The sequence below is a fragment of the Oncorhynchus masou genome, chromosome 4 (genome assembly GCF_036934945.1).
Source record: "Oncorhynchus masou masou isolate Uvic2021 chromosome 4, UVic_Omas_1.1, whole genome shotgun sequence".
NCBI classification, from domain to species: Eukaryota; Metazoa; Chordata; class Actinopteri; order Salmoniformes; family Salmonidae; genus Oncorhynchus; species Oncorhynchus masou.
The window spans coordinates 6,127,562-6,142,037 of record NC_088215.1 but is presented as its reverse complement, the minus strand read 5'-3'; the positions used below and the strand labels follow the sequence as shown (position 1 = coordinate 6,142,037).

The window sequence follows — 14,476 nt, the reverse complement described above, 5'->3', positions numbered from 1 at the left end:
TAGGCCTATTTCCTCATCCAGATTCTAAATGGAGACCTATGCAGTAATGTTTAAGGATGTGGAAAAATCGACCAGTGAATATGAATGCCACACCTACAGGCTTGCCCATAAAGATGCATGGTTGTAAGATTGACTATTGCAGCTTTCTCTTTCACGGGCATGAATAGCCATACTGTACTAGATGTAAAAGATGACGCCTAATGTGTCTAACGGATTGGAATAGGATGTGCAAGTGGGCATGTGAATAAGGGGGCTTACACTGCTAATGAGAACAAGGAAGCAATGGCACAACTGTCGTCTCTAAGCAGGCTTCTGAAATGAGAAATGAATCATAAACACTTTCAGTGAAATTAGTGTCTTCAATAGGACAATTTAAACAACAGCAACAACAAACTACTTATTCCAATTATTGTACAATGATGTTAATCAAGTACGCTAGTAACTGGTATGGGTATATTTACTTCCACACTTTTCAATTACATATATAACAGAACTGAACATTTTAGGCAATCTCATATAATTTTGCATCTGAAGAACAAAACCTTTAGGCATAGGATTATTCAGCCATGCATTTACAGACAAAACTGAGACAAAACAATGATAGTGATCCACAACATTACAGAAATAGAAGCACTTAATAGATTATAGAAGTTTTAACAAAAAAACTGTCTCACCCCTCTATAGGCTAATCACAATTGTGCTGTTCAGAAGTAGACAGCTGTTCAAAGGCTTAAACAATACTAGAACTAACACATAGGATAACACAAATATGTACATTTATTCATATAACCCACATCACACGTAATAAATCAGGTTAGATACATTTCACCCGCAACTGTCTTCAATCCTGGTCCAGGAGGGCCACAGCTTCAGCTCGTGTGACCAGAGCTCAGAGTAACACAGCAGATGTTGTATAGCCGTGATTCCCAATGATATTGCTGATAACAACCTGACTATGTGTCTTGATTAAAACCAATCAAAGAACAACCTCCCGAGATCAGACTGGTAGATAACTGCCCCCCTTTCTCTAAAACAGACAATTATGGTGCTCAGTGACTTGAAACACATGCCTACAGTAAGGCTTTTTCCTCTGAAGTTGTTGGTAAAAAAAGGGTTATTGTGTGCAACGCATCTCCTCTGCTTGTTTTTCTTCCATTACTGGGTATTGGAAGAATGAGTTGATTGGTGCTCCTCAATTGAACGCCTCTTTGTTGATCCACATCAGGCTGCGCGTCTCATTGGGCTTGCATTCGTACTCGATATTGATGAATTTGTTCCCAAACTGGCATTGGTCTCGCTTGTAGTAGTTATAGTACTTGACTTGCCATATTGTCTCGAATTGGCCCGCCTTTCCAAACTGACACAAAAACACAGGGAAAAGAAAGACATTCATTGAAGGGACTCTGTTGTAGATGACTTGGATTTACTGTCTATAGCACATTTCTTACAACAAATGTATTTTAAAATGTCTGAAAATAGTTTTGATTAGAGAATTGATGAGTTATTAGTGCTGATAATATCAATATTTTGAGTTGGGTCTAAATATGAGAAAATGTACATTTATATTGCCAGAAGACACCACTTAATTATAAATAACTCAGTTAGTTACCGCTTAGTTATACAATTAGGATGAAGTATTCTACTGGATTACCTCTATGCTGACTTGGACAGGTTGCCTGTCCCCACTCTTGGTGTGAGGCACTCCCTCTGTGTCATAATGTCCATGGTACACCACTGACTCCTCGTCTTTGGACTGCTGCTCCAGAGGGAGGGTGATACCTCCGATGTTCATGGTGCTGGGAATCATGAAACAGACATGAAACCGGTTAGTGGGCATCATTCCCAACCCCACCCAAATGGGCCTGTAGCCTACCATCGGCAGTGAATTGTTGAGACGTGAATCAACACGCAAAAGATGCGTTCTGTACTCACCATCCTTGGTATGATTAAAAATGCATTCACACGCCGCGTCAAGACATTATTTATTAACGCAGAATATCGGGTAGGGGAAAGGGGAAATGAGGCTACTGTAGCCTATCCATTGTAGGCTATAGCCTATGCGTTGTAAAATAGCCTGTAAGATATATGGGGTATACAGACATATATTTGCAGTCAACCCATTTGAAGATACAGTAACATGCAGTTACATAGGCCTATACGTCAGAAAAACTAAATTTGATCTAACACTCAGGGGAGGCAGGATATAGCGCCTGCATCAGGCTGCATCCACAGACGCACTGTAATGGGCTATAGTAAGACTGACAGGTGCATTTAATTTGAATGTATTGTAAACGAATTCAATATTACTAATGCAAATGTCCAGTGCTTTTCTTGATATAGTCGTTTGTACTTACGCGGCATCAGCATTGCCCGGCTTCATAACCACCTCAACCTTATACTTCGACCCTGTAAGCAATTTTATTGTCCTGCTCTGGCCGAATCGGGTCCCATCCACCTTGAAAAACACCGGTCCATCATTCGGTTGTATTTTTAGAGCGATAGAAATGTTTATAATCGGTGGAACATCGTCGACCATGACTGAAATATAACCTATTATGGTCTCGGGGGCACCCTATAATTATTAAAGAGAAAGCGGAGTGATGCAGCAATGGTGCATTTCCAACCGCACCAGAGAGAGGATGCTGTGACGTGTACAGCTGGCAAAAAGGGTAAAATCACTAACAATGATGGCTGCATTCCTCCGACCCCGTTCCTCACTGAGGATCATCACCATACAGATGAAAATGATCCATAGCAGTCTACCATAGATAGTCCTACAAATAAAGATCTGATCTGAACGCACGTAAGTATACACTGAGTGTACAAACCATTAGAAGCACCTTACTAATATTGAGTTACTCCCTCTTTTGCCCCCAGAACAGCCTCAATTCATCGGGGTATGGACGACAAAGCGTCGAAATTGTTCCACAGGGATGCTGGCCCATGGTGACACCAATGCGTCTCACAGTTGTGTCAAGTTGGCTGGGTGTCATTTTGGTGGTGGGCCATTCTTGATGGACACGGAAAACTGTTGAGCGTGAAAAACCCAGCACCGTTGCAGTTCTTGACACACTCAAACCGGTGCACATTGCACCTACCTCCATACCCCGTTCTAAGAAAAAAAGTATTCACACCGCTTGAATTTTTCTAAAATGTGTTGTTACAGCCTGAATTTAAAATTGAGATGTTGTGTCACTGGCCTACACACAATACCCCATAATGTCAATGAGGAATAATGTTTTTACACATTTTTACAAATTCATTACAAATGAAAAGCTGAAATGTCTTAGTTGTTAGAAACATCTAAAGGATGATCAATGGAGGAAACAGGATGCACCTGAGCCCAATGTCGAGTTTCAAAGCAAAGGTTCTGAATATTAATGTAAATAAGTTTGTTTTTTTTATATATAAATTTGCAAACATTTCCCCAAAATTGTTTTCACTTTGTCGTTATGGGGTATTGTGTGTAGATTGATGAGGAAAATAATACATTCACTCCATTTGAGAATAAGAGAAAGTCAAGGGATCTGAATACTTTCAGAATGCACCGTAAATGAAAGAGTGAAAAGAAGGAAGCCTGTACAGAATAAACATATTACAAAACATGCATTGTGTTTGCAATAAGGCACTAAAGTAAAACTGTAAAACATGTGGCAAAGAAATTAACTTTATGTCCTGAATACAAAGGCTTATGTTTGGGGCAAAGCCAATACAACACATCCCTGATAGTTACAATTTTGACTTAAATATCCTTGAAAATCTATGGCAAGACTTGAACTTGGCTGTCTAGCAATGATGAACAACCAACTTGACAGGCCTTGAACAATGCAAAAAAAATTGCAAATATTGTACAATCCAGGTGTGCATAGCTCTTATGAATTACCCAGAAAGACTCACAGCTGTAATCGCTGCCAAAGGTGATTATAACATGTATTGGTGTGTGAATACTTATGTAAATGAGATATATCTGTATTTAAAAAAAAAAAAAAAAAATACTAATACATGTTTTCACTTTGTCATTATGGGGTATTGTGTATAGATGGTTAAGGAAAACAATTGAATCCATTTTGAATTCAGGCTGTAACACAACAAAATGTGGAACAAGTGAAGGGGTATGAATACTTTCTGACAGTACTGTAAATCTTTGTCTTGCCCATTCACCCTCTAAATGGCACACATACACAATCCATGTCTCAATTGTCTCAAGGCTTAATAAAAATGATTCAACCTGTCTCCTAACCTTCATCCACACTGATTGAAGTGTATTTAACAGGTGACATCAATAAGATTCACGGATTCATCTCATGGAAAGAGCTTTGTACACTCAGTGCATTTTGTTTTCTATGGTGTTTCTGGTTGCTATATGCTTGCATGGACATACCGGAAGGATGTAGGCCCACACACTGTATTAAACAACAATTAACAATGCAGGGTGAACTACCCTAAAGTGTGATGTCCGAATATTGTTAGCTATCCCTGTCTGAAGTGCTGACATTGGCTCTTGTTAGAGACCTTAGAAAGTCTGCCAATTGATTCGAGTCGACCCTGTCCAGGCTGCTTAAATAGTGGAACTTCGTTAAAGAACCTTCGAAATTGTAGCCTGAAGTTTCTTTGCTGTTTAATTTGTGGATGTGGCTTTTGATACAGTGGCAGAGTCTAAATATGGCAATTGACTTTGTCTTTATAATTACAGTACCAACTACAATAATTTCATTAGACTATTAAAGATGTTGTACACCACACCAGATTTGTTTGTGCATCAAAATCATGATGTTTTCTCAATGAATGTATGGTGATCCGTGGTGTCTACAGTGAGTGAGTAATACATGAATTTGCATGGATGTACATAAAGTGAATACATGAACAGTCATGTCAAAATGAATTGAAATAGCAAATATTGGGTTCCAGCCCCATATATCTGATACAGTTCATTATGAGTATTTTGTATACAATATAACTCAAATTAGAAGTCAACCAAAGGTGTTTAAATAGCTCATAAATACTGACAAATAGCAAAAGTACTGCACTTTAATGCTATACTGTAAACAAAGATGGGAACGCAAATGATTTTAATGACTCCACTTTATTCAGTGTAGTGAAGGCACAATTGTATCACTGATTTAGGAATCCATTAAAGAGTATCCATATTTTACTGGAGTATAGCCTGCCATATACAGTGGGGAGAACAAGTATTTGATACACTGCCGATTTTGCAGGTTTTCCTACTTACAAAGCATGTAGAGGTCTGTAATTTTTATCATAGGTACATTTCAACTGTGAGAGACGGAATCTAAAACAAAAATCCAGAAAATCACATTGTATGATTTTTACTCCCGATGTATAGTTTGATATATAGTTTGATAGGTATGCTGTAGTTTGATAGCCATTGTTTTGTTAGTCATTTAGCAAGAAAACATTGACCAGAGGCTCTATATACTGTATAACGTTATACAGTATATAGAGTATGTACGGTAGCCAGCTGGCCAGGTCCGATTCGATTGTAATTAACTTGACGTATGTAGCGTGGTAAGTTATTTCATTGTGTCGAATACGACAACAACAAAAATATTACGACAATTGTCCAAGCTTGATCAGAGTCAGACTAGATATGAAGGTTATATTCATCATTGTATTATTAGATCAGATAAAAAGGTATGAAATAATATGAAATAATTCATCGTTGACCTACCCTAAACACTATGTCGACTTCCTAGACAGCTCACGGTTTAAATCCTTTGCACCCCATTATTTTTATTTCTACTTTGCACATTCTTCCATTGCAAATCTACCATTCCAGTGTTTTACTTACTATATTGTATTTACTTTGCCACCATGGACTTTTTTTGCCTTTACCTCCCTTATCTCACCTCATTTGCTCACATCGTATATAGACTTGTTTATACTGTATTATTGACTGTATGTTTGTTTTGCTCTATGTGTAACTCTGTGTCGTTGTATGTGTCGAACTGCTTTGCTTTATCTTGGCCAGGTCGCAATTGTAAATGAGAACTTGTTCTCGACTTGCCTACCTGGTTAAATAAAGGTGAAATAAAAAAAATAAAAAAAAATGTCTCTCTTTCAGTTCAAAGCTACGATAACTGATATGGGACAGCGCATGCGTACATGCTCAACATGGGCAGTAGTGAATGCAAAATGTGTATACACCTTTAGCTTGCACAGTTCCATTTAAAGAACTAATCAGTACCGAAATCAAAATATGCATGGCTAATTTGTTGATGTTTTTGATCAATTAAATAGCGTAATCCTATGTTTTTATCGAACGTAGCTTCCACACAAAAACGACGCGCGCATGCACTACAACAGCCCGGAAGATAGCTACTGGAGAAATCATTGATCAAAGTTAACCCGTTTCCCGTTTCCTCAGCCTCAGCACCGTAAGTTAGTTCGAGTGCAAGTAAAAAGCATTTATGGAAATAATTTAGCACTAATAAGTGTACCTATCTATGGTTGATCATAATAATTACCCAAGGACCAAATGCAGTAAGTTAGAAAGCTCCCTTTACCTCCGAGGGAGAGTCCAGGAATAAGGCATGCAGCTGCCAGTTTAATGAAGTTATGCTAACAACAATTTGGAAGAAAACATGTATTCTCAACTAACGAGAAGCAATTGGTCATTCATTCAAAGGTATCCACCACCCACAGATGGTGGGGTTCGATCTCGTGCCTGTAGACGGTGGCAGTCCTATACACCTGTCCGTGGGGGGAGACACTGCTGGGAAGGGGTCCAATTCCTCTGCGTGAGTAACTTTAGTTGGACAATTTTGACTGGTAGAGTTAGCTACGTCTATAGTCCTCAACCCTGGCCCTGGAGAGCTACAGGAAAGGATTTTGTTCCAGACAACCATCGACACTCCAGATTCAAATAATTTAGTATGCATCTTGGTTTGTTGAATCAAGTGTTCTCGTGTTAGACTGGAACAAAAGCATGCATTCCCTGGTCTGTACCTCTCCAGGACTAGGGTTGGTGACAATTGCTCGAACCAAATGCTATGTTGGTTGAATCTGCAATTATATCCCTGAAATGAATTATGACCTTTCCATTTTATGTAGTACCCCAGTACACTAACTCGGTACCGCTAATCTTTGTATATAGCCTCGTTATTTTGTGTTAGTTATTTGTTCATTTTCTTACTTTTTAACTGTGTTGTTGGGAAAGGGCTCTTGAGTAAGCATTTCACAGTACAGTCTAAATTTGTATTCAGTTCATGTGACGAATAAAATTTGATTTATTTGATTTAGGTAGAATTGCATGCAAGGAAGTGCTCACCAAATTGTGGTATCACCCAATATGACAGTAAATGGGATATTACCCACAATGGCATTGGCACACCACATCACTCAATGGCACAAAACAAAGGTTACGTACAGTTCAAGTCGGAGGTTTACATACACTTATGTTGGAGTCATTAACTCGTTTTTCAACCACTCCACAAATTTCTTGTAAACAAACTATAGTTTTGGCAAGTCGGTTAGGATGTCTACTTTGTGCATGACACAAGTAACTTTTCCAACAATTGTCTACAGACAGATTATTTTGCTTATAATTCACTGTATCACAATTCCAGTCAGTCAGAAGTTTACATGCACTAAGTTGACTGTGCCTTTAAACAGATTGGAAAATTCCAGAAAATGATGTCATGGCTTTAGAAGCTTCTGATCATCATTTAAGTCAATTGGAGGTGTACCTGTGGATGTATTTCAAGGCCTACCTTCAAACTCAGTGCCTCTTTGCTTGACATCATGGGGAAATCAAAAGAAATCAGCCAAGACCTCAGAATTGTTTTGTTTTAGAACTCCATAAGTCTGGTTCATCCTTGGGAGGAATTTCCAAACGCCTGAAGGTACCACGTTCATCTGTACAAACAATTGTACGCAAGTATAAACACCATGGAACCTCGCAGCCATTATACCGCTCAGGAAGGAGACTCGTTCTGTCTCCTAGAGATGAACGTACCTTGGTGTTAAAAGTGCAAAGCAATCCCAGAACAACTGCAAAGGACCTTGTGAACATGCTGGAGGAAACAGGTACAAAAGTATCTATATCCACAGTAAAACGAGTCCTATATCGACATAACCTGAAAGGCCGCTCAGCAAGGAAGAAACCACTGCTCCAAAACCGCCATAAAAATGCTAGACTACGGTTTGCAACTGCACATAGGGACTTTTTGGAGAAATGTCTGATGGTCTGTTGAAACAAAAATAGAGCTGTTTGGCCATAATGTCCATCGTTATGTTTGGAGGAAAAAGGGGGAGGCTTGCAAGCCAAAGACCACCATCCCAACCGTGAAGCACGGGGGTGGCAGCATCATGTTGTGGGGGTACTTTGCTGTAGGAGGGACTGGTGCTCTTCACAAAATAGATGGCGTCACGAGGAAGGAAAATGATGTGAATATATTGAAGCAAAATCTCAAGACATCAGTCAGGAAGTTAAAGCTTGGTCGCAAATGGGTCTTCCAAATGGACAATGACCCCAAGCATACTTCCAAAGTTGTGGCAAAATGGCTTAAGGACAACAAAGTCAAGGTGTTGGAGTGGCCATCACAAAGCCCTGACTTCAATCCTATAGAAAATTCATGGGCAGAACTGAAAAAGTGTGTGTGAGCAAGGACGGCTACAAACCTGACTCAGTTACACCAGCTCTGACAGGAGGAATGGGCCAAAATTCACCTAACTTATTGTGGTAAGCTTGTGGAAGACTACTTGAAATGTTTGACCCAAGTTCAACAATATAAAGGCAATACACTCAGTTAGTATTTGGTAGCATGTCAACTTCTGACCCACTGGTAATGTGATGAAAGAAATAAAAGCTGAAATAAATCATTCTCTCTACTATTATTCTGACATTTTACATTCTTAAAATAAAATAGTTGTCCTAACTGACTTAAAACAGGGAATTTTTAATAGGATTAAATGTCAGGGATTGTGAAAAACTGAGTTTAAATGTATTTGGCTAAGGTGTATGTAAACTTCTGACTTCAACTCTATGTAACCACGGTTATGTGAGCTATATGGATCACATAACCAAGGTGAGGATTTACAGATTTACTCCCGTGTACACCCGTGTCACGGCTGGGGTCCGCCCCTATATATAGACCCCATGGTCGCTACACACATTCTCTACATCATTTTTTAGGTGCCTCTAGCACCGTAGGGGATTGGAGTGATCCATATAGCTCCTATAACCGTGGTTACATATGTAACCTTTATGTTTCACTATATTGGATCACACCAATATAAATAGGTTTACCCGTTCCAAATTTAATTGGTACTAGAGGGACCTGGCCTACCAGCGGCGAAGTCCCAGCATGAGACCGAAACGTAGGGGCCGTCAATGTGGAAGGGGGGTCCCGGCACAGTCCGCGGAAGGGCAGGCGACGCCCAGGACCTCTGAACCAACCGCAGAGGCAGGTGCCACATTTACCCGATGGTACCTAGCAAAGGTGCAAGAAGAAGCCCAGCTGGCCGCCTCACAGATATCAGTGAGGAGCACTCCTCTCAGGACGCTGCCACAATTGTTGAATGTGCCACCACAGATTCCAGCACTGGCCTGCCAGCCAGGCGGTATGCTGTTGTGTCCACGATCCAGTGAGATAGCCTCTGCTTTGATAACCCAGCCCCCAGGACTCTCTTACCATAGCAGACAAAGAGCTGGTCTGTTGTTCTCACTGACCGTGTCCGCTCCACATAGGCAGCCAGTGCCCGCACAGGGCAGGTCGTAAGCAGGCAGGATAATAGGGATGTTCACATGCTGGTCTGACAGATCCTTCGGGAGGAATGAAGGGTTGGGGGCGGAGAGATATGCTCCTCTCACCGGGGTCCATCCGGTAGCACTCAGAACTTACTGAAAGCGCATGGAGCTCACCCACCCTCTTCAAGGAAGTAATCACTACCAAGAAATCCACCTTCATAGAGAGGTGTTTCAGGTAGGCAGCCTCCAACTTTTGACTTTGCCAAAGCTGCCAAGACCAGATCTCAGCTCGCCATTGAGCGGGTCCTAGCTGGACGCAGGCGAAGAACCCCCTTCATAAACCTGGAGATGGTGGAGGATGGTGCCCCACTGGCCTGTCCATCCACCCCACATGGCAGGCAGATATAGCGGCCAAATACTCTCAGTGTAGAGGCTAACAAGCCCTCATCCAAGCGAGCGTGCAGGTATTGGAGGACATACGGCACCCCACTTGACTCGGGAACAATCTCAATACCAGTGCACCAAGAGCAGAAGAACAGCCAGCGCAACTGGTTGTAGCCGGTGCTCTTGCGCTCTGCATGGTGTACATTGCGCTCTCCTGTAGTCCTAACATGGACCATTGGTGCCGTTTAGTGGCCAATCCCACAGACTGAGGCAGTGCGGTCTCGGATGCCACAGAGTTCCCCCGGCCTGAGACAGCATAGACAATTATCCTAACTAGAAACTTGTAAAATGCATAATATACCTTAAAGTACAAACAATTGTCTTTGTCCAGGCTGCACAGTTGACGTCCATTTTTTTAATTTCTTAGTGCTCTGTTTGTGACATGGTTTTTCTTCCGGTTCTGATTTCCCATTTGATAAAAAAACATGTTTAAGTCAGTTAAGAACAAATACTTATTTAAAATGACGGCCTACACAGGCCAAACCTGGACGACGCTAAAACAATTGTGCACCGCCCTATGGCACTCCCAATCACGGCCGATTGTGATACAGCCTGAAGTAGAACCAGGGTGTCTACAGTGACGCCTCTAGCACTGAGATGCAGTGCCTTAGACCGACTGGCTCTTAGTGTTATACTGAAGTGCATTTCAATTTGCAGTGGCAGATGTTCAGACTGCAATCAGGTCAGTCATACAGCATAATATGTATTGAATTTGTTCATGAAAATGCTTTGAAGCTAATTTCAATTAAATATCAGTAATTAGGATAATCTTTTGAATGTGGGTCACATATTATCAACATGCACTTGTAGCACAATTTCAAGAGCCCAAAACATATTATGCTCAGGATTCAGGACCCTTTAGTATGGAATTGCCCGTCTTCATTTTTGTTATTGATTTGTACAGTCCGGACCACCTATTTTCTCAGGTCTGGGGCTGTATGTATCAAGCCTCTCAGAGTACTGATCGAGGACCAGGACCTCCCTGTCCATATAATAGTATCTAAAAAGGCAAAACTGGTCCTTCTCAGCACTCCTAACTCTGATACACTTTAGACATTTTGCATACGGGCCCTGATCTGAGAGTTTATTCTCTGTGTGTTTCAGGTCAGCGATACAAAAAAGTCTCCAGACACCAAAGCCTTCTTGAGAACCTGAATGGGCAGCTGCACATCAAACCTGTAGGCTTAAGTAGAATTTATAATTTTTTCAGAGTAGACTATATTCTCTCATCTTGGGCTCAAGTGCATGCTGACCCTATTAGGACAGCTAAGTGCCAAAGCGGGTTATTGTGCCAAAACGACAGTCCTTTGAAATCAGACATCAATAGTATGTTGAGGAAGAGCCCTCTGCAATCACCATGTTTTCTTTCTATGTGTTGGAAGGGTTGTTGAACCATTTAAGAACTTGTAGATTTGTACCCCAGGGAGACTGTCTTGTGTGGTCTTACCACACTTGACCTTTTATTAGAAATACTTTTATTTAATAGTTTACCGATTTTAAGGGAGAAGGGCACAACACTTATACATTCAATCGTTTTTTTTTTTTTGTGAAGCGGATTCATTTTCAGTAACGGTTTGGTACAAAACCCCTCCTCAGGCTGCCTGTAAGAGGACAGAGATTCTCTCCATTTTATCAAAGGTCACAGTAGAGGTCGACGATTAATCGGAATGGCCGATTTCAAGTTTTCATAACAATCGGAAATCGGTAACTTTGGAAGCCGATTTTGCCAATTTTAAATAAGTTTTTTTATTATTATTTATTTTTTAACACCTTTATTTAATATTCATTTAACTAGGCAAGTCAGTTAAGAACACATTCTTATGTTTCAATGACGGCCTAGAAACGGTGGGTTAACTGCCTTGTTCAGGGGCAGAACTATAGATTTTTACCTTGTCAGCTCAGGGATTCAATCTTGCAACATTACGGTTAACTAGTCCAACGCTCTGACCACCTGCCTCACGAGGAGCCCGCCTGTTACTCGAATGCAGTAAGAAGCCAAGGTAAGTTGCTTGCTAGCATTAAACTTAATCAATCATAATCACTAGTTATAACTACACATGGTTGATATTACTAGTGTCCTGCGTTGCATATAATCGATGCAGGTCGACCGATTAATTGGAATGGCCGATTTCAAGTTTTCATGCAGTGCATTCGCGAAAAAGGACTGTCGTTGCTCCAACGTGTACTTAACCATAAACACCAATGCCTTTCTTAAAATCAATACACAGAAGTATATATTTTTAAACCAGCATATTTAGCAAAAAGAAATCCAGGTTAGCAGGCAATACTAACCAGGTGAAATTGTGTCACTTCTCTTGTGTTCATTGCACGCAGAGTCAGGGTATATGCAACAGTTTGGGCCGCCTGGCTCATTGCTGAACTAATTTGCCAGAATTTTACATAATTATGACATAACATTGAAGGTTGTGCAATGTAACAGGAATATTTAGTCTGATGGATGCCACCCGTAAGATAAAATACGGAACGGTTCTGTATATCACTGAAAGAATAAACGTCTTGTTTTCGAGATGATAGTTTCAGGTTTCGACCATATTAATGACCTAAGGCTCGCATTTCTGTGTGTTGTTATGTTTTATTAAGTCTATGATTTCATAGAGCAGTCTGACTGAGTGATGGTAGGAACCAGCAGGCTCATAAGCATTCATTCAAACAGCACTTTCGTGCGATTTGCCAGCAGCTCTGCTGTTTATGACTTCAAGCCTATCAACTCCCGAGATTATGCTGGTGTAAAACGATGTGATGTGAAATGGCTAGCTCGCAAGCAGGGTGCGCGCTAATAGCGTTTCAAACATCAATCGCTCTGAGACTTGGAGTAGTTGTTCCTCTTGCTTTGTTTGGGTAACGCTGCTTCGAGGGTGGCTGTTGTCGTTGTGTTCCTGGTTCGAGCCCAGCTGGGAGCGAGGAGAGGTATCGAAGCCATACTGTTACACTGGCAATACTAAAGTGCCTATAAGAACATCCAATAGTCAAAGGTTAATGAAATACAAATGGTATAGAGAGAAATAGTCCTATAATAACTACAACCTAAAACTTCTTACCTGGGAATATTGAAGACTCATGTTAAAGAGCTACCACCTACTTTTTTCAATTTCCGCCTGAAGACATACCCAAATCTAACAGCCTGTAGCTCAGGCACAGAACCAAGGATATGCATATTCTTGGTACCACTTGAAAGAAAACACTCCAGTTTGTGTAAATATGAATTTAATGTAGGAGAATATAACACAATATATCTGGTTTAGATAATACAATGAAACATTTTTTTTTTCTTTTTATTGCTGTATCATCTTTCAAATGAACAAGATAGAACAAACATTCAGATAGGATGATGGGGACAATTTCAGTGAAAAACACAAGAGGGCAACAGTACTTGTGCAAAGTTTCAGCATGATAACTTACAAATGAGTGTGCTACATGACATTTATCATGAAGTGACCCAGGTGTCCCACAAAAGTAGCACAAATGTTCCCAAGTGGCCAAATTGGTGAAGTTATACATTTTGAATGGAATATACAATTTATACATTTTGAATGGAATAACTATATACAATATACCAAAATGGTATTCTAACACCCCCCCCCCCCAAAAATGGAGAAAAAACATGAAGGAAAAAAAATATACATTTACAAAATAACACTTTCAATATTTGGAAGACCCTAGAGTCCTCGACACAATATTATGCTGCTGATGCCAGGTGCCATAGCACATCCATGCCTGCAGAAATAAATTTGGGCAGATGAACACCACTTGTGGCAGGAGCTGGATGAACCAGCTTCAGTGGGGGATGGACACCTTGGCACGGGGGCTCCCATTCGGAGTCAGTGTCACTGTGAAAGAAAATGTTCAGTTAGAATAGTTTCACATATGAGCCCTGTATCAACAGGTATAATAAACAGATATATAGAGTACAGGGAACATAAGGTTGAATATATTATTATAGACCTGCTAGATCTGCTGTCTCATTTATATTATGACATTTCAGCTAGATCTACTGTCTTTATTATATTACAACAGACCAGCTATATCTACTGTCTCCATTTCACTTTGGCCATTGTTTTGCGGGTACTATTTAATGGAGCTGCCAGTTGAGGACTTGTGAGACGTCTGTTTCTCAATCTAGACACTAATGTACTTGTCCTCTTGCTCAGTTGTGCACCTGGGCCTCCCACTCCTCTTTCTATTCTGGTTAGAGCCAGTTTGCTCTGTTCTGTGAAGGGAGTAGTACACAGCATTGTACGAGATCTTCAGTTTCTTGGAAATTTCTCGCATGGAATATCCTTCATTTCTCAGAACAAGAATAGA

The 14,476-nt window shown here is 40.5% G+C and overlaps 1 protein-coding gene across 1 annotated transcript; it reads right to left on the bottom strand.

The window, feature by feature from the left end:
- Window positions 1-439: 439 nt before the first annotated feature.
- Window positions 440-2,874, bottom strand: LOC135520511 (CB1 cannabinoid receptor-interacting protein 1-like). The gene is made up of 3 exons (XM_064946117.1): window positions 2,355-2,874; window positions 1,652-1,796; window positions 440-1,357 (listed from the first exon to the last, which is right to left on the bottom strand). Exons 1-3 carry the CDS (start codon window positions 2,534-2,536, stop codon window positions 1,193-1,195), a joined length of 492 nt encoding a protein of 163 aa, XP_064802189.1. The 5' UTR covers window positions 2,537-2,874; the 3' UTR covers window positions 440-1,192.
- Window positions 2,875-14,476: the final 11,602 nt, after the last annotated feature.